Here is a 27,060-nt window from a genome sequence, read left to right on the forward strand (position 1 = left end):
CATTAAATGATGATGGCCAATATTATTTATGTGTGTATATTTTTCTTTCACAAAGAATGTATTTTAGAAGTACATTCTTGCAAATGAATATAGAAGTATGAAAAATTCTTTTGGAAACGTGAAAACCTTCATATTGCTGAACTATTTTATAAGTCTTTAAGTAATAGTCTTCAGTGATTATTTTACAATTCATTATTATTACATAGAAATATTTCATTAAAAATCACTAGGAAATGAAGTGTCCTATATAACTGATTTTTTTTTTTTTTTAGTAAACTAAGCATTTAATTTTAAAGCTTTAAAACATGTAGCCAACTTTCAAAATTGTAGTTTTTGGGAAAAATTTTAAAATATGTGACTTTTTTCTTTAACTATCGATAGGACTCAGTGCTGGCAATACAAGTCCTCTGCTCCCAGAGGCCATTTTTTCACTTCCTTTTCCTTTTTCTTCCCTTCTTTTCTTTTTTATAAGGGTAGGACAGAGAAATTGAGAGGGGAGAAAGATAGAGAGGGACAGAGAAAGAGAAAAACCTTCAGACCTACTCCACTACTTGTGATGCTTCTCCCTTGCAGGTGAAGAGCAGGGACTCAAACCTGTGTCCTTGAGCATGGTAACATGTGCCCTTAACTGTGTACACCACCAACCGGTCCCTATGACTCTCTTCTTACTGAACATAATTCTTATAGTAGCATGGCTCACTAATCCTAATATTAAATTCTCCTTAGCTGGTCCTCTTTTACTTTGTAATTAGTTATGCTAGTAAGATGTTGTTGCTGCATTTGACATATCTTGATAATCTTTTAGATAGTATGATTAAGTTTAGGTAGGTTGGATGATAATGCCATCAGGCAGGCTTAAAGATAATAAGACGATCACTTACTGAAAGAATGTTGGCTAAAGTCACTGAAGAGCATTGTTTTCCAAAATGTCTTTCCAGGAAGACTGAAAAGATTTCTAAAAAATAAAAAAATAAACTTCCAAGGGTGGTAGCACACCAGGTAGAGTGCACGTATGCTAAGACCTGGGCTCATGTCACCACTCCCTACCTGCAGGGGAGAGGCTTCATGAGTGGTGGTACAATGCTGCAAGTATCTCCCCTTCTCTTTTTCTCTCTCTCCCTCCACTTTTACTTCTCTCTGTTCTAGCTGAAAAAAAAAAAAAAAATATATATATATATATTTGGAGCAATGAAGTTGTCTTGTAGGTAGTAAGCCTCAGCTATAACCCTGGTAGCCAAAGCAAACAAACAAAAACTTTTAAGGCAAGTAAATTTGGAAACCTCTTTATACTAAAATCCCTTCTTAGAGGGGCCAGGTAATGATATACCTGGTACCCACCTGCAGGGCGGGTGGAGGGGGGCCATCATTAACAGTAGAATGGTGCTGCTTGTGTCTCTCCTTTTTTGTCCCACCTCTTATCTCTTTCTTATACCCATTATTAAAAAATTAAAACAAACAAACAAACAAAACCTTGAGGAGTGGTAGTCATAATGCAGTCATCAAGCCTCAGCAATAACATTATTGAAAGAAAAAAAAGAAGGAAAGAAACAAAAAACTGGAATCCTTTCTTAGGTATTTGCCATGTGTATTAGAATTATAATAGCCAGGACTTTCTATCATGACCCAGCATTTCCCAAACTTATCACAGAACACCTCCCTTATTCATTTGGGTTGTGTTATGTGAAGCATACTTTGGCAAATGCTTTTTAAGAAAAGAGATACACATATTGAACGGATAACCAGAGTACCACTCTGGCATGTGCTATGTTGGGGATTGAACTTGACACCTCACTTGTGCAAGTTTAGTGCTTTACCTGCTGAGTCACATCCCAAGCTGCTGGTTTATGCTGCTTTAAGGAACACTTTGTCAGTGTCGTCTAGATGTCTGTTTCTGACACATTGGAGTCAACATATTTTAAAAATAAAAATTTTTAAAATAATTGGACAGATCTATGGAAGAACTATGAATCTGTGTAGAGATTACATAAAATGGTGTGACTAATATGATAGGAGGCAGAATCAACATACTTTCAGCAACTTTGAGTGGTAAACTAAATCCCACAGGGTTAAATTTAGCAAAGAAAATAATGAATATAATATTAATTTTTTTTTTCTTTTTGCCACTGGGACTCTGTGTCTGTATCCACTGTTGGTAGTAGCCATGTTTTTCTTTTTTTTTTTTCCCTTTTTATTTTTATAGGACAGAGAGAAAGTGAGAGGGGATAGGGAAGTGGGAAGGGGGGGAGAGAGAGAGAGAGAGACCTGCAGACCTGCTTTATTGCTTATAAAGTTCCCACTCTGCAGGTGAGGAGCGGGTTCTAGAAGATCCTTGGCACTTGGTACCATGTACACTCAACGCAGTGCAGCATTGCCCAGCCCCCATTATTTAACTTTTTTAATTGAATTTTTATTGATTTAATAATGATTGGCAAGACCATAGGACAAGAGGAGTACAATTCCACACATTAAATTAATTTTTAAGACAGGATTTAGAAAATTTGGCTTATAATATGAAAAAGATCTGGAAATTTCAGTTAAACTTTGAATGAACCAGGAATATCCTGAGAATCCTTGGACTGTATTAGCAAAAGTACTGTATTTAGATTAGATCACTGTGCTTTGTGACTGTTAAGACTTGCCTCAAGTCTTATTTGGTGACTTAGACACAAATTGGAGAGCGCGTAAAAGGGTCAGATAAACCGCTTTCTTCTTAATCCTACAATTTATATCATTTTTTTATGAATTATGTATACAGGATTTACAGCATGAAAAAGTATTTGAATCTCAACAGTTTTTTTAAAAAATATTTATTTATTCCCTTTTGTTGCCCTTGTTTTTTTTTTATTGTAGTTATTTTTGTTGTTGTTATTGCTATCGTCGTTGTTGGATAGGACAGAGAGAAATGGAGAGAGGAGGGGAAAACAGAGGGGGTAGAGAAAGATAGACACTTGCAAACCTGCTTCACTGCCTGTGAAGTGACTCCCCTGCAGGTGGAGAGCCGGAGGCTCGAACCGGGATCTTTATGTGCTTTGCACCATGTGTGCTTAAAACCCCAAATCTCAACACTTTTCTCATATTTGTTGACATGTAACACACAACCAGACAAATCATAAGTGTACTTTGCTAATTTTTCACATAATGAATGTAACTTTACATCTCAGATCATGATAAGGAACTTAACTAGTAATTGATTCAAAAGAGACCTCCACCCTCACTGCACAGATAAAATTAACTTGGTTTTGTGTTTTTTATACATGAAATCATGCAGTATTAACTCAAATTCTGCCTCTTGCTCATTATATTTGAAAATTTCTGATAACATAGATGTTCTATTATTATTTTTTATTATTATTTATTTATTTATTTTATTTATTTATTCCCTTTTGTTGCCCTTGTTGTTTTTTATTGTTGTAGTTATTATTGTTGTTGTCGTTGTTGGATAGGACAGAGAGAAATGGAGAGAGGAGGGGAAGACAGAGAGGAGGAGAGAAAGATAGACACCTGCAGACCTGCTTCACCGCCTGTGAAGCGACTCCCCTGCAGGTGGGGAGCCGGGGTTCGAACCGGGATCCTTATGCCGGTCCTTGTGCTTTGCGCCACGTGCGCTTAACCCACTGCGCTACAGCCTGACTCCCGATGTTCTATTATTGATGGACAGACATTGGTTCTAATTTTTAATTTATAGATTGTGCTAGCATGAGTATACTTTTGATGAAAATATGTATATGTTTGATCTGTTTGTCTAAGAGTACAATTTCTAGGTTGAGAGGGGATATATGGCGTCAATTTTAAGTAGAAACTGAAGCAATAGTTTATATTTCAGTTAGCGGTATAGAATAAACATTGTTGCCATACATCCTTGTTTTCACCTGATTTCATCTTTCTCTTAGTTTTTAGCTATTACAGTGAACGTACACCAGGATTGCACTGTGGTTTTGATCTGCAGTTCTTTGATAACTTGTAAAACTGGACTCATTTTTGTGTGTTTATTGTCCAGGTCATTTTGTCATTTTTCCCTATTGGATTGTCTACTCATTGATGATAGAAGTTCTACGTTCCAAATAGGATTTTTTTTTTCTAGATGTCTATTGCAAACATCTGTTCTGTGGCTTGTCTGTCCATTGTTAGTGGTGTCTTTTGATGGACAGAGTTTGTAATTTTAATAAATCCCACTTAACACTTCTTCTTTTTATGATTAGTTTATTTTAATGCCTCATTTAATAAGATTTTGGTTTTTTGCCTAATCCTGAAATTGTCGGCATTTTCTTGTAATTTTGTCTAAAAATGTTGCTGAAATTTTACCATTCACATTTGGGTATAAAATCCACCTGGAATTGATTTTTGTGCATGCTGTGGAGCATAAGGTTCACATTCATTTTTTTCCCTCTATATGGTTATCCAATTTACCTAGCATATATATTGAAAATGAGATCTCTTAGCAATTTAATGTAAAATAATTGTAAAATACAAGACTATGGGAGATAAAAGAAAAAAGCTCAACTAGACAACCATGTGAAGAATCCTGCCTTCTTTGTTCCCTGCTGCACATCCATTACCTAGCACTGTTCCTGGCACATAATAAATCATTAGTGCATGTTAAATAAATGGCTACAAATTTTCTATCTATAATCAAAAACATTATTATTTTTTTTGGAATTCAGAAAACCTTGCTAGGAATTGAGCTATTCCATGTAAGTTAATGTTCCATATAAATCTCCTTTAAAAACGGTATTGTTTTTAAAAATATTTATTTATTTACTTATTCCCTTTTGTTGCCCTTTTTGTTTTATTGTTGTAGTTATTATTGTTGTCGTCACTGTTGGATAGGACAGAGAGAAATGGAGAGAGGAGGGGAAGACAGAAATGGGGAGAGAAAGACACACCTGCAGACCTGCTTCACCACTTGTGAAGCAACTCCCTTGCAGGTGGGGAGCCGGGGGCTCGAACCGGGATCCCTTACACCAGTCCTTGCACTTTGTGCCACCTGGGCTTAACCTGCTGCGCTACCATCCAACTCCCTATTTTTATTTTAACTTTTGAATGTTTATTTGTTTTATGAGAGAGAAAAATGCTATTTCACGCCAGAAGTTGAACAGTAGGCCTCACACATGCAAGTCCTGCACCGTATCTGCTTGGCTTGCTCTCTGACTGCTGTTTTAATTATTTTTGATAAAGGTGTTTCTAAAAATACATGATACATCTGTCTGCCTGCATCAATAAAAGTGTGAGAAATATTTCTTCACTCATCTCAAGGGAATCTAACATAATAATGCAAGTTATTTTTGAGAAATTTTTTTCAAAAATTTAAAGTAGAATTTAAAACATTTGCTAAATTCTGAGCCCTGAAGAAAATAAACTGATCATCTAAGTGCCCAAGATCTTCCACACTGTGTTGCTTTCTTATAAATTCATAATTTCATTAGTACAGTAAAGCATTTGAAAAATCTGGAAGGTGTGTAACTTGCTCTGAAAACCTGTTGGAGTACTGAATGCTTCTAACAAATGAAATTTTCTAACTGTCCCAAAATGTAGTGTTCTGTGGTACACAGCTTGAAAGTCTGGACTAACTTGGCCACTATTGTATTACATTAATCTTTGAATTTTTAGTGCTAGCTGTTGGGTTGTCGGAAGAGTCATGACACATTTTTGCATAGAAAAAGTACATTATGGCTTTCCCAACAACCCAGTAGTTAAACCAGAAGGCAAGAGTAGCAAGTAGATAAGCCATTCGGTAGCTAAGTAAAAAATAAATAATAAAATACAATTAGTTCAAAGATGTTGAAAACAGTATGTTTTCAAAAATAATTTGTTGGACTTCACTTTGAAAACTATGCAGATGTTTTTTTTTCCATAAAGAATGGTAATTACTAGAGGATTAATACTGCTTAGATGCAATAAACCAGTCAGTCATACAGTATAACTTGTTTTTAAGAAGCATGAAAGGGTAACACAGGATTGCTTGTGAAGAATGAAGAGATTTAAGTGGGAAATTAAAACACCAACTCATGTGGAGTTCAAATTCTAACAGTTGTCAGATTCCTTAGTGAATCATCAAGTCTATTGTTAACTGAGTCACATTATACATTCTTGAAAGAAATAAAGAAGCAAACCACTGCATGTATTGTAAATGAAACTGGATAAACTGAAGGGCAGATATCCTATTAAAATAATCAAGCTAAGTTTTTGTTTCCAGTAAAGAGAGTCATCTAGTATTAAGAAGTGCAATTGTAGTGACTCTTTTGCAAGATAATTGCACCTTTCCTTAAGATAGAAAAACCTAATCTTTGCCCAAGTAAGGACCTTAAAACAAATCCAAACTGGGGGCCAGGTGGTGGTGCACTTGGTTGAATGCACGTTACAGTGCACAAGGACCCAGGTTCAAGCCCCTGGTCCCCACGTGCAGAGAGAAAGCTTTGCGAGTGGTGAAGCAGTGTTGCAGGTATCTCTCTGTCTCTCTCCCTCTCTATCATCCCCTTCCCTCTCAATTTCTGGTTGTCTCTGTGTAATAAATAAATAAATAGATAAATAAAGATAATTTTTTAAAAATCCAAACTTCCACAAAGAAAATAGTGGATTTTTAAAACATTTCATGATAGCTAAAAATATGATATCCTACGGCTTTTAAAATTCACAGAACATTTTTTGCCAAGACAGTTTACTTTACATGTTAAATTAGCTGTTTCTACAAATAGAGAAGAAAGTTATCTTTGTTCATTTGGTCTCTTACTTGACACCTCCCTAACAACCAGAGGGGGAGTTTTACACATAAATATACTCTTTTTCCTGTCAATATGTTTTTTATCTGACATCTTTTTAAAAAATATTTTATTAATGAGAAAAGAGGAGAGAGAGAAAGAACCAGAAATTACTCTGGTACATGTGTGTCGTATGCTTTACATTGGTTTGTTCTAGCCCTCCCCCGCCAAGAGAATTGGATCAGTCCTGTTAATTTCGTGGGCCTGCTTGGCCCCGCCCCAAGGAACCCCGAGAGAGGGTTCCTGAGTCCGAGAGTGCCAGAGTTCGAGAGTGCCAGAGTTTCAGAGGGTTCCCGAGTACGAGAGTTCCTGAGTTCCTGAGTTTGAGAGTTTTAGGGTTACAGAGTAAGAGAGAGTTCCACAGTGGAAGAGTTTCAGAGGGTTCCCCAGTACCAGAGTTCCAGAGTTGGAGAGTTCCTGAGTTCAAGAGTAAGAGAGAGTGTTTGTGCCGCCGCAAAGAGACAGCAGAGTTCTGTTTGGTGATTAGTTTGTCTTAGTTTGTGAATCGTTGTTCCTGAATAAAGAAATGCAGCTTCCCTGCCCAGCCGTTGTCTCCGCGTCTCTGTTACCCGCCCGTGAAGCTAGCCAGCCCGGCCAGAGCTTCCGAAAATTTTAACAACACATGTGCTGCCAGGGATTGAACTCAGACTTCATGCTTTATCCACTGCGCTACCTCCTGGACCACCTGACACCATTTTTTTAAAGAGTTTTTTTTTTCCAGTGGGCGGGTATATTTTTATTCTTTTTTTTTTTTTTTTTTTGGAATAGGACAGAGAGAAATGGAGAGAGGAGGGGAAGACAGAGAGTAGGAGAGAAAGACAGACACCTGCAGACCTGCTTCACCACCTGTGAAGTGACTCCCCTGTAGGTGGGGAGCTGGGGTGGGGGGGTAAGAGTATATTTTTAAAGGGTGTTTTACGACCCTGTATATGCAACTACAGAGATCATTTTCTGTCTCCAAAAGAATTGATAAGCCATTCAAAACACTATGCCAATTCTTTTTTTTTTTTTTTTTTTTTATTTAAGAAAGGATTAATTAACAAAACCATAGGGTAGGAGGGGTACAACTCCACACAATTCCCACCACCCAATCTCCATATCCCACCCCCTCCCCCGATAGCTTTCCCATTCTCTATCCCTCTGGGAGCATGGACCCAGGGTCATTGAGGGTTGCAGAAGGTAGAAGGTCTGGCTTCTGTAATTGCTTCCTCGCTGAACATGGGCGTTGACTGGTCGGTCCATACTCCCAGTCTGCCTCTCTCTTTCCCTAGTAGGATGGGTCTCTGGGGAAGCTGAGCTCCAGGACACATTGGTGGTGTCTTCAATCCAGGGAAGTCTGGCCGGCATCCTGATGACACCTGGAACCTGGTGACTGAAAAGAGAGTTAACATACAAAGCCAAACAAATTGTTGAGCAATCATGGACCCAAAGCTTGGAAAAGTGGAGAGGAAGTATTAGGGAGGTACTCACTGCTAGTAAGTAAGAAACTACTTTTCTGCACCAAAGTAAGAAAGCAGAAGTATACTAGAGTTAGCAGTGAGTACCTCCCTAATACTTCCTCGCCAATTCTTTTTAACTATGCTTATTCCTTGAATTTGACTTGTATTATCCATACACATTTTTGGTATGATTTAATTCAATTGGAACAAGAATATTGGATGTCTTTGCCACTTTAAAAATTATGTTTATATATATTTATTGATTTTTAAACATTTTTATTTATTTTTTTAATTATATTTATTTATTATTGGATAGAGACAGAAATTGAGAGGGGAGGGGAAAGATAGAGAGACACCTGCAGCTCTACTTCACCACTTGTGAAGCTTTCCCCTTGCAGGTGGGGACCATGGGCTTGAACCTGGGTCCTTGTGCACTGCAGTGTGTGCACTTAACCAGGTGCGCCACCACCTGGCCCCTACATTTTTATTTATTTATTAATAAAATGGAAATATTGACAAGACCATAGGATAAGAAGGGTACATTTTCACACAGTTTCCACTACCAGAACTCCATATCTCATCTCCTCCCTTGAAAGCTTCCCTATTCTTTTTTATTTTTTTAAATTTTTATTTATAAAATGGAAACACCAACAAGACTAAAGGATAAGAGGGGTACAATTCCACATGGTTCCCACCACCAGAACTCCATATCTCATCCATTCCCCTGATAGCTTCCCTATTCTTTATCTGTCAGGGAGCATGGACCAAGGGACATTATGGGGTGCAGAAAGTAGAAGGTCTGGCTTCTGTAATTGCTTCCCTGCTGAACATGGGCATTGACAGGTCGATCCATACTCCCAGCCTGCCTTTCTCTTTCCCTAGTGGGGCAGGGCTCTGGGGAAGTGGAGCTTCAGGACACATTGGTGAGGTCCTCTGCCCAGGGAAGTCCGATTGGCATCCTGGTAGCATCTGGAATCTGGTGGCTGAAAGCAAAGAGTTAACATATGAAGCCAAACAAATTGTTGAGTAATCATGAACCTAATGGCTGGAATATTACAGATGAAGATTTGTGGGTCTCCGTTTTGGATATAGCTAGTAGATCTATTTTAGGCAATTCCAAAGGGACCATTACTTTATTAGTTTTTGCAACTTCCATATTAGTTATCCCTCTGGAAGTGTGGACCCAGGATCCTTATGAGGTCCAGAAGGTGGAAGGTCTGGCTTCTGTAATTGCTTCCCCACTGAGCATGGGCTTTGGCGGGTTGATCCATACTCCCAGCCTGTCTCTCTCTTTCCCAGTAGGGTAGGAATCTGGAGAGATGGGGCTCCAGGACACATTGGTGAGGTCCTCTGCCCAGGGAAGTCAGACTGGCATCGTGGTAGCATCTAGAACCTGGTGGCTAAAAAAGAATTAAGATACTAATCATTGTCTTCCCCCCCTTTTTTTTTCTGCCACCATGTTATTCAGGGGGCTTGGTACTGGCACTATGAATCCATTGCTCCTGGCGGCCATTTTTTCTGTGTTGTTTTTTTTTTCCATAGGATAGGACAGAGAGAAATTGAGAGAGGAGAGGAAGATAGAAAGGGAGATGCCTGCTTCACCATTTTTAAAGTGACCTCCCTGCGGGTGGGGATCTGGGGGCTTGAACCAGGATCCTTGTGTGGACTGCACTTCATACTATGTACGTTTAACTTGGAGTGCTACTGCCCAGCCCCCGTCTTTGCCATTTTTAAAGAGGAAATCCATAAAAGTTTTTTCTTACAAATTATAACATCAGCATATATGTCATTTTCTGTCATGATAAATTCCAATTCTGGACTCTCAATGCAATATGCTACATGAGGAGAATGATCGCTGTTATATTCTGCTACTTTCAGAGAAATCTGTTGAGAATGATTTGCAATTTCTTCTTTTTAAAATGTAATTATAAAAGCCATATAATTGAAATAGTTAAGTGACATTACTTAATAAAATGAAACTATTAATACAATGGTAAGATATTAATAACACTAGTGATAAAGAGAAAATCCTATATATATTTTCTACTTGCATCTTTTTCCCCCTACTACTTCCAGATTGGTGTAAATGTGTCCCTTAAACTAAAGTAAGTCTCTGGCAGGAAGCAAGCATATAGTTGGTACCAGTTAGGTTTTTTTTTCCTGTTTTTTTTGTGGGGTTTTTTTCATTTATTTATAAAATGGAAGTATTGAGAAGACCATAGGATAAGAGGGATACAATTCCACATAATTCCTACCACCAGAACTCTAAAATCCCCTCCTTTAATAGCTTCCTTGTTCTTTTTAAAATTAATTAATTAATTATTGGATACAGAAAAATTGAGAGGGAAGGGTAAGACAGAGAAGAGAGAGAGTCAGAGAGACACCTGCAGCCCTGCTTCACCACACGTGTCCCACATCTTGGAATCCGAATCTATGCCCAAAATTTGGCGTCGTGTGAAGATAATAGCAGTTTTGAAACCAAAGAAAGACCCAACACTGGCCGCCAGCTATAGACCAATTTCTCTCCTCTCCGTGTGTTACAAACTCCTTGAGAGGCTGCTTCTGTCACGTATTTCTCATCTTACAGAGAAATTCCTGTCACCCGCCCAAGCTGGTTTCCGCCCAGGAAGATCTACCTGCAAACAAGCCCTAGCCCTCTCAACTTACATTGAAAATGGATTCCAGAAGAATTTAAAGACGGGTGCTGTCTTTGTTGATCTCACAGCAGCCTATGACACGGTCTGGCACCGTGGTCTCCTAGTCAAGATCTCAAGATGCCTGCCTCCATGGGTGGCCAACACTATATCGTTTCTTCTCCAAAACAGAAGATTCCGGGTGCATGTGGGTGACAAGTCTAGCAGATGGAGACTTGTCTCAAGTGGCCTCCCCCAGGGCTCTGTTCTGGCTCCTACGCTATTTAATATTTACATCAATGACCTCTCAGAAACTTCTTCAAGGAAGTTCATCTACGCCGATGACATCTGCTGTGCAACTCAGGCATCCAAGTTCGACATCCTCGAGGAAACACTCACGAAAGACATGTCTCTGATATCTGATTACTGTAAAAAATGGCGACTAATCCCTAGCACTGCAAAAACGGTATCATCTGTTTTCCATCTACACCATGCCTCGGCCTCGCGTGAGCTTAATGTGCAGCTTGGCGATACGAGAATCCGGCATGAAGCCCAGCCAGCCTATCTTGGCATTAGTCTCGATCGCACTCTGTCATTTCACGAACATCTCATAAAAACTGCAGCAAAGGTGGGTGCGAGGAATAACATCATTGCAAGACTGGCCAGCTCCTCATGGGGCGCGAGTGCTTCCACACTACGATCATCCTCTCTGGCATTATGCTATTCCACTGCAGAATACTGTGCCCCAGTATGGTTCCGTAGCCCCCATGTCCACTTGGTCGATTCCAAATTATATTCCTCCATGAGGATAATTTCTGGAACCATCCGTTCCACCCCGGTTCCATGGCTGCCAGTTCTTAGCAACATCGCCCCACCAGATATTCGTCGGGATGCGGCATCATCTAAGTTCATTTCCCACGTCTACGCTCGACCGGACCTGCCAATATACGCGCATATCTTTGCCCACCCTGTCCAACGCTTGACGTCTCGTCACCCAATCTGGTCCCCTACGCCTACACTGAACTTCTCTGTTCCAGACTCTTGGAAACAGAGTTGGCAGTCAGCTGAGGTAAAGAACAAACACCTCATCACAGATCCCTGCAAGCGTCAACCCGGCTTTGACCTAGCACCTTATGATTGGGCCCTCCTCAATCGCTATTGAACAGGCCATGGCCGGTGCACCACTATGTTCCATCGCTGGGGAGCCAGAGACGATCTGAACTGCCCCTGCGGCTACAGACAGACTATGACCCACATAGTCAACGACTGCCACCTCTCCAGATTCAAAGGAGGTCTCTCTCGAAACTTTACATCAGGCTCAACCTGACGCTGTTGACTGGCTACGGAAGAAGGGCAAACGCTAGAAGAACCACATGTGAAGCCTTCCCCCTTCAGGTGGGGACCAGAGGCTTTAACCTGAGTCCTTAAATACTATAATGTGGGTGCTTAACCAGGTGCGCCACCACCTGGCCCCATAGCTTTCCTATTCTTTTTTTTTTTTTTTTAAAGATTTTATTTATTTATTAATGAGAAAGATAGGAGGAAAGAGAGAGAACCAGACATCAACCAGTTATCGAACTCCGACCTCATACATGAGAGTCCAATACTTTATCCACTGCACCACCTCCCAGACCGCTTTCCTATTCTTTATCCTTCAGGGAGTATGGACCCAGGATCATTATGGGGTGCAGAAGGTGGAAGGTCTGGCTTCTGTAATTGCTTCTCTACTGGACATGGGTGTTGACAGGTAGATCCATACTCCCAGCCTGTCTCTGACTTGCAATTCCTTAATGATTTTTTCCCCTCCAGTTTTCAACACCAAGGACAGGAACTGGTTATAACATAGACTATATTACACAAAGCCTCTTACATGCCTTTACATTAGGGATCCTAACCTCAGAACTGATCATAGGTTGGTCTTAGAAGCTACACATAAAAATATCATTTTGTGTGTGCGTTTTTTCTGAGAAGCGGGTCAATTTTTTTTTTTGACAGGTTGTCATTGGCATCAGGTCTGACCTAATGATACTCACCTAGCCATCACTCCTCTTGGGAAACTGAAAACTGTCCACATTAAACCAGGTTATCAAGAGCTTCTCCATTCAGATATTTCTTTACTTACCCTACAAATATGTGAGCACCTGTGTTAAGTTTTATACATAGTTGTACTTTTACACATGGAGAAATTTTATATTGTAAATACAGTGGTGAATGAATAAGATAGGTAGAATCCCTGGATCCATCCATACTTCTGTTTTGTTGGAGGGAGATTCACAACAAACTAGTAGTTTTAAGTAGCTTTAGATAGAATTTTATTTATTTATTTATTTATTTATTCCCTTTTGTTGCCCTTGTTGTTTTATTGTTGTAGTTATTATTGCTGTTGTTATTGATGTCATTGTTGTTGTACAGGACAGAGAGAAATGGAGAGAAGAGGGAAAGACAAAGAGAGGGAAGAGAAAGATAGACACCTGCAGACCTGCTTCATCACCTGTGAAGTGACTTCCCTGCAGCTGGGGAGTCGGAGGCTTGAACCAGGATCCTTACGCCATCCTTGTACTTTGTTCCATGTGCACTTAACCTATTGCGCTACTGCTTGACTCCCTAGATAGAATTTTAATAGCTTTAAATCCTATGAGAAAAATAAAACAGATTAACAGCAATAAGGCAAGCCACTTCAAATTCAGTCTTCAGGGAAAACATCTTAAAGAGGTTTGAGTTAATAGTGGGGGTAGATAGCATAGTGGTTATGCAGAGTGACTCTCATGCCTGAGTCTCCAAAGTCCCAGGTTCAATCCCCTGCACCACCATAAGCCAGAGATGGGCAGTGCTTTGTTAAAAAAAAATAATCATCATCATCATAAAAAAAAAAAGTTTGGGGAGCCAGGCGGTAGCGCAGCGGATTAAACGCAGGTGGTGCAAAGTGCAAGGAGCAGTGTAAGGATCCCAGTTCGAGCCCCCGGCTCCCCACCTGCAGGGGAGTCGCTTCACAGGCGGTGAAGCATGTCTGCAGGTGTCTATCTTTCTCTCCTCCTCTCTGTCTCCCCCTCCTCTCTCCATTTCTCTCTGTCCTATCCAACAACAACATCAATAACAACTACAATAACAATAAAAAAACAACAAGGGCAACAAAAGGGAAAACAAATAAATATTTTTTTAAAAAAGTTTGTAGCTTTAAGGTGAATGAAATCTGAAAGTGTGGAGACAAAGCAATCCTGGCAGAAGATATAGCAAGTGTGAAGGCACAAAAAGGAAGACAGTGTAGACAGTATGGTTGTAATGGTGTGTGTGTGTGTGTGTGTGTGTGTGTGTGTGTGTGTGTGTGTGTTGGGGATCAGGGACAGGTGTGTGAGGCAAATGAAACTGGGAGGATTACCAACTCATTTAGCAGCAAGAGAGCCTTAAGGGCTTATGTCACTGTTAAGAGGGAAAAACCCTGCAAGTTTTTAAAGTAGGTTGGTATCTTGCCCTGATTTTCATTTTTAAAAGATTATTCTGACTGCCTAAAGAGAATTGATTAAAACCTTGTCAGATTAGAATGAGGACAACCAATTAGAAAACTACTTTGTAATCTAGGCCACAGATTATTAAATTGCTATTACTTAATTCCAGATGATGTGGTTCATTGTACTTGACAATCACTTCATCACATAGACTCAGAAAATATTTGTTCAATATTAGAAATAGTTGAATTTATCCTCAATAGCTAGTTTGTTTTGTCTCAAGAATCCCGTCATTTGTCTAATTGACTATATTTTCTTCTTTATATGGAGCTAGAAAACCCAATAGTATAAACTAGCATCACATACATTTTATATACTAGCCTCATCTTCTCTCCTACATTTTACTTTCTTGACCCTGACTTTTCTGTTACAAAGTTATATTTGCCTTGAAGTTAGTTTTTATAAATTTCCTTAAAACCCTTCTGGAACAGAGCACTGCATGAACAAGCATTTGCCAATGGAATTTTGGAACTATTCATAATAAAAAGCATTATGTATCTTATGTATTTTCACTTTGAAGTACTTACTCACTTTTTAAAGGTTTATTTATTTATTTAACATCTCAGAGACAGAGAACCAGAAATAATTCTAGCACATGTGATGCCAGGAATCAAATTTCAGACCTCATGGATTTAGGTTCAGTGTTCTAGCCACTGTGCCACCTCCTGCACCGCACAATTATTTATTTGTTCAACAAATGTTTTTGAGTACCTGCTACAGGCACACACTTGGGAAACAATAGAAAAAGACAATAAAAGAACTCATCAATTTAGAGAAGAGTTAGTTGGTATCGGTGAAGCCAGATTCGACTATGAGATTCTGAAAGAGATCTTGACTAAAAGAAAGTAAAGAGTAGGAAGGAGTGTGGAGAGAAGGCATGGAGAGGGCACTAGATCCCAATACATGATGGCAGAGGAGGATTTATGTTGGTGGTGGGATCGGTATACTCATGACAATAACTGTCTTGTAGATCATTATTTCCTTAGTAGAACAATAAAAAGTAAATTAGCAGCGTAGAAAAAAAGTCACTGGCATCTTTGAATAGTGTGTTGATAAGAACACTGTTGTGTAGGAAATCAGGAAACAGGGTGGGATTCTGCTTCTCTCTCTCTCTCTTTAATTATCTTTATTTATTGGATAAAGACAGCCAGAAATTGAGAGGGAAGGAAGAGAGAGAGGAAGAGAGAGGGAGACACCTGTAGCCCTGCTTCACTAGTTGTAAAGCTTTCCCCCTGCATGTGGGGACCGGAGGCTTGAACCCAGATCCTTGCTCACTGTAATATATGCGCTTAACCAGGTGTGCCACCACCTGGCCTCTCCACTTCTCTTAAACCGCTGCATGACTTTGGCAAACTGTTCCAACTATGTATTTTTAATAGTCTGGTGAAATTTGTGAAGGGAGGAATTGCCCAGTTGACCTCTTTCTTGGGAAGCTGTTTGATTCCATGCTTAATCTTTATTGCTCAGAGAGCGAACTGTGTGGGTCTGCACATAATTCATCCATTGATGATGAATTCTCTCAAGGTGATGGTAAGGATGGTGTGTCAGGACTACCTGGTGAACTCTGAAGAGCGTGGTTTCCTCTAACAACATTGCTTAAAAGAGGAATGCCCTGGGCACATACCCCCATGTTCTCCGTACTCCCTCATGTATTCTTTTACCTTTTACATACAGTCTGATAATCCACCTCTACTGTACTCCCAAATCATTATAAAGTTTAGGAATGAGGTTCATATGTACTTCACTATAGAAAGAGTGGGTAAATACAATGTACTTGATTCAAAATGAACAGCTACCTAAAGGTACATGCAATTCATAAGGGAATGGAAACCTTGGAAGTTAAAAAGGAATTGTTTGACTGTAATTCTTGCTTTGGAGACTGGGTGTCTGCCAAGATTTTACTTTGAAAGTTCTGTCTTCTGTTTCTAATCTTAAGGCATCATAACATACAATTCTTTTGCCACCAGTCCAGTTTATTCTTTTGTGATGAGGAAGAAGGCACTTTTAAATAACAATTATTTCCACTATAATTAAACAAATCTCCCTTTGTTTGCATTTTATTTGTTACTATGTTGCATACACACTGCACTTGCTTAAACTTGCCCTATGACTACTTCACAGGAACTTTCTTTAGAAGCTTTAAAGTCTTTGACTTCTTAAGTATTAATAGGATTTGCCAAAGTTGTAGTAGCTGAATGCTTGACTAGATATAGTAGCAGGACAACAAGCTTGTTCACACAGCTCCTCCAGCAAGCATTTTTTTTTTCCTTAGACAATCCTAAATTCATTTGAAGTGCCAGAGAATTAAAAGAAGATGTATTGGGGCTTATTCCTGAACATGACAAGACCAGACATCTCACAAAGTTTACCTTAAGGTCCATACTTAGAAAAATATGCTGCCCTTTGGTAGACTTTAGATTATAAAGGATTAGTATGAACCCAAATGACTTTTGCCTTTTTGTCCTTTTTTACTCTGGTGTCATAATTGTGGAGGCTCATACAGTTCATGTACTTTTTAACTATACATATGATTAATGCTTATATCTTCAGTTACTGGTGTGAATTTTGTTTGGTGTGAACTATGTTTGGAGTTATCTTAGGAGTAAAGGTTAGAGTTGTTTTATAGTTTAAAAAATTGCCCTCCAAGATTTTTTAACCAGAAAAGCAAGCAAACACTATATTAATTACAAAAACAACACGTGCTCACCATTGTAATATATATATGGGCCGGGTGGTGATGCACTTGGTTGAGTGCACATGTTACAAGGACCCAGATTTGAGCCTCCAATCCCCACTAGCAGGGGGAAAGTTTTGCAAGTTGTGAAGCAGAGCTGCAGATGTTTCTCTTTCTCCCTTTCACCGTCTTCCCTCTCGATTTCTGGCTGTCTCTATCAAATAAATAAAGATAATTTTAGAAAATTAAAAATACACGAATAAATAATTTTATCTTGTCATCTAGGAAATAGCTCAGTTGGCAGAGTCTGGAATTTGCATGCCTAAGTGTCTGAGTTTGTTTTCTGGTGCTACATGGGCTACAGTTGTGCTCTGGCTTTCCTCTCTCTCTGAAGCAAAACTTTCTATCTCCTATGAAGTAAGTAAAATAAAGCTTTAGGAGGCCAGGTGGTGGCGCACCTGGTTGAGCGCACATGTTATGGTGCATAAGGACCCAGGTTCGAGCCCCCGGTCCCCACCTGCAAGGAGAAAGCTTCACAAGTGGTGAAGCAGGGCTGCAGGTGTCTGTCTCTCTCCCTCTCTATCACTCCCTTCCCTTTCAATTTCTAATGGGCTCTATCCAAAAAATAAAAATTCAAAAAAAATTAATTATAAAAATTAATAAATAAATAAAGCTTTAAAAACATATTTTAATGTTTAAGTGATTACAACTCACAGAATTTCTGTATTTCAAACAGGTGTCCTGGGTGTCCTGTATATTTCACAAAACTCCCCCCACAGTAACTTTATATAGTTACAGTACAATTATCAGAATCAGAAAATTCTTCTCACTGTTTGAAACGACAGGAAAGCCAGACATATTAAAGTCTATAGAGAAAAAGGTATTTTTTTTACCTCCTCTTTAATCTTTCCCTCGCTGATTCAAATGCACACACGTAGCTATATGCACACATGTAGAATGATTTTCTTTTTTGGAGGAAATGGCATACTTTATGCTATAGTTTACATTTATCATGCCACACCTCTTGATTTCATATTGATATTTGCTTCATTTTTTATTTCATCACTATCTTCCATATCATATAACTTGTAATGGGGTTTCTAGTTTTTCAGACAAGATCAGGTGTGTTCAGAGTGGTATGTATGTCTGTAGACATTTCTTTAGTTTTTCTACCTATAAATAATACAAGTTAATATCCCCACATGTTTATATTGAGTATTAATGCAACTATGTCTTTGGGTCTTTAGAAATGGAATTACTAGGTATTGTAAAACAACTCCCAAAGTAAGCAATGAGAACTGTTTCTAAGAGAGTGGTTAGAGTAGGGGTGACAGCATCATGGTTATACAGAAGACTTTCATGCCTGAGACTCAGTCCCCTAGACCTCGACAATAAAAAGTGAGAAACGGGGAGTCGGGCTGTAGCGCAGTGGGTTAAGCGCAGGTGGCGCAAAGCACAAGCACCGGCATAAGGATCCCGGTTCGAACCCTGGCTCCCCACCTGCAGGGGAGTTGCTTCACAGGCGGTGAAGCAGGTCTGCAGGTGTCTATCTTTCTCTCCTCCTCTCTGTCTTCCCCTCCTCTCTCCATTTCTCTCTGTCCTATCCAACAACGACAACAATAATAACTACAACAATAAAACAACAAGGGCAACAAAAGGGAATAAATAAATAAAATAAATTTAAAAAATTAAAAAAGTGAGAAACGGTGGGGGAATTGGGTGGTAGCACAGCGGGTTAAGCGCACATGGCTTGAAGCACAAGAACTGGCCCAAGGATACCAGTTCGAGCCCCCGGCTCCCCATCTGCAGGGGAGTTGCATCACAGACAGTGAAGCAGATCTGCAGGGGTCTATCTTTCTCTCTCCCCTCTGTCTTCCTCTCCTCTTTTCATTTCTCTCTGTCCTATCTAACAACAATGACATCAATAATAACAATAACAAAAACAACAATAAAAAACAACAAAAGGGGAAATAGATATTTTTTAAAAAGTTAGAGAGAATGGTAAACATAGCATTATGACAACAAATGAAAATAACACATTTGTGGAAATCAGTCATGCTATGTAAGTGTACATTTGAGCAAATATGAAAGATTTCTTAAAATAAAAGCATTATCTAGTACTGTGATTAATTTTGAGGCAGGTTTTTAATACATTGCACATGAAATAAGTTGGGTTTTTCTTTTTTTTTTTTTTTGCCTCCAGGGTTATTGCCGGGGCTCGGTGCCTGCACCACGAATCCACTGCTCCTGGAGACCACTTTTCCCCCTTTTGTTGCCCTTGTTGTTTTATCATTGTTGTGGTTATTATTGTTGTTATTGTTGTTGCTGTCGTTTTATAGGACAGAAAGAAATGGAGAGGGGAGGGGAAGACAGAGCGGGGGAGAGAAAGATAGACACCTGCAGATCTGCTTCACCACCTGTGAAGTGACTCCCCTGCAGGTGGGGAACTGGGGGCTCAAACCAGGATCCTTAGGCCAGTCCTTGCGCTTCGCGCCACGTGCACTTAACCCTCTGCGCTACCGCCCGACTCCCTTGAAATAAGTGTTTGTCTTCATAGGCTGGGAATTATAAGTCAGTACATAGTATAAAGAGAGACAATCCCAAGTTTAAATGTTTTCATACCAGATCATTTCACTTGTGTAGGATTTAGATAATTATTTGCGAGAAAAATGTTAACCAAGGTTGGCAAAATAACTCACTTTTATGCACACTAGCCAGATTCAAGCCTAGCCTCCATTGTACTTGAAGAAGTTTTGATGCTATGGCATCTCTTTCTCTCTCTCTCTCATTTTATGTATTTACTTTTATTATTGGATAGAGACAGAGAGATAGAGAGGGAAAGAGACAGACACCTGTAGCCCTGCTTTGCCACTCATGGAGCTTTCCCCCTGCAGGTGGGGACCAGGACTTTCAGTCTTAATATGTCAACCTAGAGTAGTGAAGCCCCAGTGATGACACACACACACACGCACACGCACACACACTATCCAGTCTCTTAGTCTCCCTGAAAACTATGGTGTTTATCAGAGGAAGAGAGAATACGGGGAGTAAGAAGGGGTAGGTCATAGGTGAAGGGACACAGGAACTTTGGTGTGGTAAATTGTACACACACACAGATAAATATAAAACTATACTTCTCTTAAAATCTTTGATTTTATAGGCCAATATTAAATCAATAATAAGTCTTTTAATTAAAGGCGTTCAATCATCTAAATATTCTTGCTATTTTTTTAAAATAACCTTGCTAAGTTAAAATTTTAGAATACTTTATTAGCAATAAAAGATCATGATATTGGACCAGCAAAATAGCTCACCAGGATAGTGCACTGCTTTGCCAGGTATATGACGTATGTTCAGGCTTGACCTCTACCACAGTGTCTTTCTTTCTCTCTGTCTGGCTTTTTTATATATATAATTTTTATTTATTTTTATTTTTTAAAGCTAGAGACAGCAAAATCAAGAGGGAAAGGGGAGATAGAAAGGGAGAGAGCTATATACCTGCAGCACTGCTTTACACCCCCCCTTTATCTTTTATTTAAGCAGTGATTTAATATTGTCAACCTGACTTTTTGTCTTTTTCTTTTTTTTAATTTTTAAAGAGAATTTCATATTTTCCCTTTTGTTGCCATTGTTTTTTATTGTTGTAGTTATTATTGTTGTTATTAATGTCATAGTTGTTAGATAGGACAGAGAGAAATGGAGAGAGGAGGGGAAGATAGAGAGGGGGAGAGAAAGATAGACACCTGCAGACCTGCTTCACCGCCTGTGAAGTGACTCCCCTGCAGGTCAGGAGCCAGGGGCTCGAACTGGGATCCTTATACCATTCCTTGCGCTTTGCACCACATGTGCTTAATGCGCTGCACTACTGCCCAATTCCCTGTCTTTCTCTTTCTATCTGAAAAAGTTAACCCTGATCAGTAAAGTCTCATGATGAGAAAAAAAATTACGTTGTACACATTAAAGCTAGATACTCAATATTGACAGTATTCAGTAGGGAACTTTAGTTTTCTTTTCAACATTTATGTTGTTTTACCAAATTTCCTATCATTAACTTATAAGAAATCATGTTAGTCTCTGTGATTGTATTTCTTTTATTGGACAGAAATGTTTCTGGTTTCTATTAGAGATTTCTTTGAGTTTAGAAAATAGCTTATAAATATGTACACAGTTTGCTTGGAAACAGCCAATAATGTACTATTTTACTTATTCATTCAGTGCCAAATTCACCGTTCATTCTTTTTGTAGTCTAAAAGAAAATTTCCTAGACTACATACTGCATATGCCAAGTCTAGTGTGGATTTTATAGTAGTGTTCTAAAAAAAAAAAAAAAAACCTAACCTTACTAGGCATTCTTTTTGAAAGCAAAGTTGGCTATACATGCAAACAAAAGAAAACCTTGTAAGTCACTTAAGTCTTATTATTTAAATACTTAATTTCTAAATTGATACAGAAGGACAAAAATGTGCCACCCACATCCCAAATATGTCTTTAGTAATTTTCATAGTGAATTTCATAGGAAGGGCTCTGGTGTCAGAAAGAAGATTACCTTTGAGACAAAGACATTTTCAGGGAGGATGTGGTTTCTGGGGAGACCTTTGCTCTACGGGGTCCTTTATTTTGCTGGCATTCCTTCCTTGTTGATCCTCCCCCCTCTTCCTGAAGAAAGCAAAACATGTGTGCCTTGCCTCATTGAGCCTTTGTCTGATCCTCCCTTTCTTCTTTCCCAAGATCTCGGTGCTAGAAAAGAGATTTTAAGGATCATATCTGGGGTCACGTGATAGGATACTGAGAATTTCTGGGTCTTGCCCATGTGTAAAAGAGATAGGCATGTTATTAATAAATTTTTTCTTTACATTTTCTTCTTATCAGTCTGACTTATACTTGTTTTGTTACGTGCCCAGTCTTTGAAGAACCCACTGGGGTACAGAATGGTTTCTTTCTACCCCCCACTGAGGAAATTAAATTCTAATTCTGCTTCAAATCTAAATGTGAATAGTATACTTAATCTGCCTGAAACTCAGTTTCTCCTCTTATAGAAAAGCTTGCATTTACTGGAATAAGATGGTCAAGTGAAGTTATACATAAGTACACAAAGATAACTATTGGAAATGAAAATAATAAGTTAAATTTTTGCCTCCAAAGTTCTATGAAATATCACTTAGTTTAATCCAGCAAGCACTTACTGAGTATCTCAAGAGATACGGATATGTGAAAGCTATTTCTTCTACCCTTGAAAGACTGTTTAATTTTGAGACTGAAGACACACATACCCCTAAACTAGGGATATGCACAGACCCAAACTTTAGGAAGTTTTCTGTGGTCCATAAAACTACACATTATCAAATTGAAATAGTTCAGAGAATCCAGCACTAATAATATCCTACTGGTACCTGGAAGGAATTTATTTTTCCTCCTTTATAAATAAAACTATTTAGTGGATTGGACTGGAAGTGATTATGATTAGTGAATTAAGTAGGGAAGTGAAGGACAACTCTAGGATTACTTCACTCATGTGGAGTATAGAGAACTGAAACACAAAAACTTGAAAAAAATATATATATATGACCTTGGGAGAATTACGATGGTTACTGATGGAAGTGGGTGGGAGCACAGAACTTTGGTGGTGAGAGTGGTGTGGAATTATAGTTTTTTTTAAATATTTATTTATTCCTTTTTGTTGTCCTTGTTGTTTTATTGTTGTAGTTATTAATGTCGTCATTGTTGGATAAGACAGAGAGAAATGGAGAGAGGAGGGGAAGACAGAGGGGGAGAGAAGATAGACACCTGCAAACCTGCTTCACCACCTGTGAAGAGACTCCCCTGCAGGTGGGGAGCCAGGGGTTCCAACCAAGATCCTTAACACTGGTCCTTGCGCTTTGCACAGAATGCGCTTAACCCGCTGCGCTACCGCCCGACTCCCGAAATATTTATTTATTATTAAAATATTTATTTATTCCCTTTTGTTGCCCTTGTTTTATTGTTGTAATTATTATTGTTGTTGTTACTGATATCGTTGTTGGATAGGAGAGAAGAGGGGAAGACAGAGAGGGGAGAGAAAGACATCTGCAGACCTGCTTCACTGGAAGCAACTTCCCCTGCGGGGGGGGGGGGGGGGGGTTCGAACCAGGATCCTTACACCGTACCTTGTTCTTTGCACAACTTGTGCTTAACCTGCTGGTAATAATAGTCTTGTAAATCACTAGTAAGTCACTAGCAAAATATATATTTAAAAAAATTTAGTGGACTGAGGAAATAGTATAATGGTTATGCAGAATGATTGTTGTGCCTGAGGTGCTGAAGGTCCTAGGTTTAATCCCCAGTGTCACCATAAGCCAGAGTTGAGCAGTGCTCTGGTAAATAATAATAATAAGTAATAATAATGCCATATAGTAAAAGAAATTCAGATTAATGTCTTTTGGTTAAGGATGACCTCTTAAAAGCCAACTGGATACATAGTAAAGATGATATAGTTTTAAAAATATTTATTTCCTTTTGTTGCCCTTATTGTTTTATTTATTTATCTCTATCACCAGTCTTTCACTGTTGCTTTTGCAATCATTTTATATATAATTACACTCATTCTCATTTTCCTGTCTTGAGACTCATATGACAGACTCCCTTCTACTTCTTTTTTATTTTATTTTATTTTATTTATTTATTCCCTTTTGTTGCCCTTGTTGTTTTATTGTTGTAGTTATTATTGTTGTTGTCGTCGTTGTTGGATAGGACAGAGAGAAATGGAGAGAGGAGGGGAAGACAGAGAGGAGGAGAGAAAGATAGACACCTGCAGACCTGCTTCACCACCTGTGAAGCGACTCCCCTGCAGGTGGGGAGCCAGGGTTCGAACCGAACCAGGATCCTTATGCCGGTCCTTGTGCTTTGCGCCACCTGCGCTTAACCCGCTGCGCTACAGCCCGACTCCCATCTTCTACTTCTATAGTCTCAAATCCATCTTTTTATTTCATTACTCATCTACCTTTCCTTTATCCTTTTCCCTAAGTATATTTTAAAGACATGTCCTAAAGATTTATGAGAGGGCAAGATAACCAGAGCACCACTTAGTCATATACATCCAGATACCTTTTTCCCTGCATTTTTCCCTTTTTAAATTAGTAATTTAACAGGGTTCTACAAAATTATAAGATTTCAGAGGTCTGCATCCCATAATGACCCTGTGTCTATACTTCCAGAGGGATAAAGAATAAGAGAGCTTTCAGTGGAGGGGATGGGATATGGAACTCTGACAGTGGGAATTGGGTGGAATTGTACCCCTCTTATCCTATAGTCTTGTCAATATTTCCATTTTATAAATAAAAATTAAACAAAGATTTCTGAGGTATAATCTGATACCGTACATGATAAGAGTAGATTGCCACACCCTCCACCAAAGTTAAGTGCCCTACCCCTTTATTCCCACTGTAGTTCTCACAAAGTCCAAGCTACACTTGGCTACCATTCTTTGCAAGTTAATTTGTTGTAGTTATCTCTGATCTAAACCATCTGGTAGTTGTTCTAGTCATCTTTACCTGTTTGACATAGCATAATCACCCCCAACTTTGTCCATTTTGTTCCAAGTGATACAATGTCATTTTTATTGCAGAGTAGTGTTCCACTGAATATATATTCCATAACTACTTTATCCAACCATCTGCCATTGGGCATATAGGTTGCTTCCATATTTGGGCTGTTATAAGTAAGTAGTGCAGTCATGAACATAGGAATTCATATATCCTTTTGAATTAGTGCTTCTTTGTCCTTTGGATTTATGCCTAGAAATGATATTGCTGAACCATAAAGTATCCCTTTTTTATTAGTTTAAGGACTCTCCATACTGTTTCCCATAGGGGCTGCATCAGTTTGCTTTCCCATCAACAATGTATAAGGGTTCTTTTTCATTTTCCTAGTGATAAATTGTATGGAACTTTTTTTTCTTTTATCTTTGGACCTTCAATGTCTTTTTTTTATTTTTTATAAAATGGAGATATTGACAAGACCATGGGATAAGAGGGGTGCAATTCCACACAATTCCCACCACCATAACTCCCTATCACATCCCCCCACCCCTTGATAGCTTTCCTATTCTTTATCCATCTGGGAGTATGGACCCAGGATCATTATGGGGTGCAGGAGGTGGAAGGTCTGGCTTCTGTAATTGCTTCCCAGTTGAACACGGGCATTGGCAGGTTGGTCCATACTCCCCACCTGTCTCTCTCTTTCCCTAGTGGGGTAGGGCTCTGGGAAGGCAGGGTTCCAGGACACATTGGTGGTGTGGGGAATTCAACCTGGGTCTTTGGAGCCTCAGGCCTGAAAGTCTCTTTGTATAATCATTATGCTATCTACCATTATGCTGTCTCATCTGAATGTCTTTAGAGAACTGTCTTTTCTCTACAAGACTGATCTTTTGCCCACTCTTTTACTAGTTGGTTGTTGGGCTGTTTGATTTCCTTATGATTTTTACAGTATCACTTGTCACATTCACTGCATCCAGATTTATTAAAATAACGATTTTAATTGATTATATTCTTATTTCCTCATCTTTCAGACATTCCTCAGCCTACTACTGTTTGCTGTGCCCCACAGCTATACAGAATTCACTTAGGTCACTATGTGTTTTCAATCCTTCCTTTACTACTGCTAAGGAATTAAAAGATCAGTATTAAATGTGACCTTTTTTTATCATTGTCTCCCCTTTAATGGTTTTGCTCTATTTCACATTATCCCTCTCTATCAATATCTCTGTTTCTCTTTCTCTTTTCAGTACCTCAGATGAGGTTTCTATGTGTTCTCTATACATTTACACCTTGGTATACCTTTACATCCTGTTTCTGGTCCAAACTGTACATCTTAGATACGTAGCCAACATTTCCACCATACGGGTAGTGGGTAGTAGCTTCCACCTCCTGTGTGGTCAGAACTGTCAACATATTAGTCTTTCTTTATTCTCAATAGGATTGTGTTACCGTGTTCTTTATTTTGCTTGATGCTACTACTCTGCCTTTCCCCACACTCAGTCAGTCATTATCGCCTAGGGATTTATCCTAAGTATAACTCAAACCCATCTTCTTTTCTCCAGCCTAACTACCTGCCTTATTCATCCTCTTCTTTCAATCCCAGCTACCTACTTGTCTGCCTCAGACAATTTAGCTACTAAGTAACAAATCTAGCCTTGTCATATCCCTTTGCTTAATACCTTCTAAGCACTGTCTAAAGTTCCCAAACAAGGCATACACATCCTTTTATTACCAAGCCAGTCCCTATCTCTGGTCTGTCTTGTACTAGTCCCTTACTCATATTACAATTCAGCAGTGCTAAAGTATATGGCACTTCTCTTAAGCACAGCTTTTTTTTTTTTTTTTCTTATGCTGTCAGGGTTATTGCTGGGGCTCGGTGCCTGCACTATGAATCCATAGCTCCTGGAGGCCATTTTTCCCATTTTATTGCCCTTGTTGTTGTCATTATTGTTATTGTTGCCATTGATATTGTTGAATAGAACAGAGAGAAATTGAGAAAGGAGGGGAGACAGAGAGGAGGAGAGAAAGATAGACACCTGCAGACCTGCTTCACCGCTTGTGAGGTGACTCCCCTGCAGGTGGTGGGCCGGGCGCTCGAACCGGGATCCTCACTCTGGTCCTTGCGCAGCTATTTGTAATCTCCATGCCTCTTCTCATGCTGTCTCATGTATTTGGAAAGAAAAAAAATAGTGGTACTACCACCTAAGATGTCTTCTTGGGTTTACTTGTCTCCCCCTCCCCCCAGCAAGACTGAATGTTCTAATAACAATAATCTACATAATTCACTATATGTACTTCTCATATGCATTTTTTTTGAGTATCTCTTTCATTGCACCTATGAACTCCTTGAACCCAAAACTGACTTGACCATCATCATTTTTCACCTGCTAGTATCAAAGAGAATGCCTGTGAAATACAAGTATAATCTTTTCATTGTACTGTTTAAAACTTTTTTCTTGAGTATTTTTAAAGTATTTTATTTTATTTTTTAATTTATTATCTTTATTTATTTATTGGATAGAGACAGCCAGAAATGAGAGCGAAG

The 27,060-nt window shown here is 39.0% G+C and overlaps 1 protein-coding gene across 4 annotated transcripts in view; it reads left to right on the top strand.

Annotated features, from left to right (window-relative positions):
- EXOC6 (exocyst complex component 6) overlaps positions 1-27,060 on the top strand; it is a 208,150-nt gene that overhangs the window by 167,758 nt on the left and 13,332 nt on the right. The window contains exon 21 of one of the 4 annotated variants that reach the window (XM_060191952.1): positions 16,603-16,713. The exons of the other annotated variants lie outside the window; for them this stretch is intronic. Coding sequence (XP_060047935.1) covers positions 16,603-16,638 — 36 coding nt within the window. The 3' untranslated portion in view covers positions 16,639-16,713. Of the gene's footprint in view, positions 1-16,602; positions 16,714-27,060 lie in introns of those variants that run through there. 4 annotated transcript variants of the gene reach the window in all.

This window comes from Erinaceus europaeus, chromosome 1, assembly GCF_950295315.1.
Source record: "Erinaceus europaeus chromosome 1, mEriEur2.1, whole genome shotgun sequence".
In the NCBI taxonomy this organism is placed as follows: domain Eukaryota; kingdom Metazoa; phylum Chordata; class Mammalia; order Eulipotyphla; family Erinaceidae; genus Erinaceus; species Erinaceus europaeus.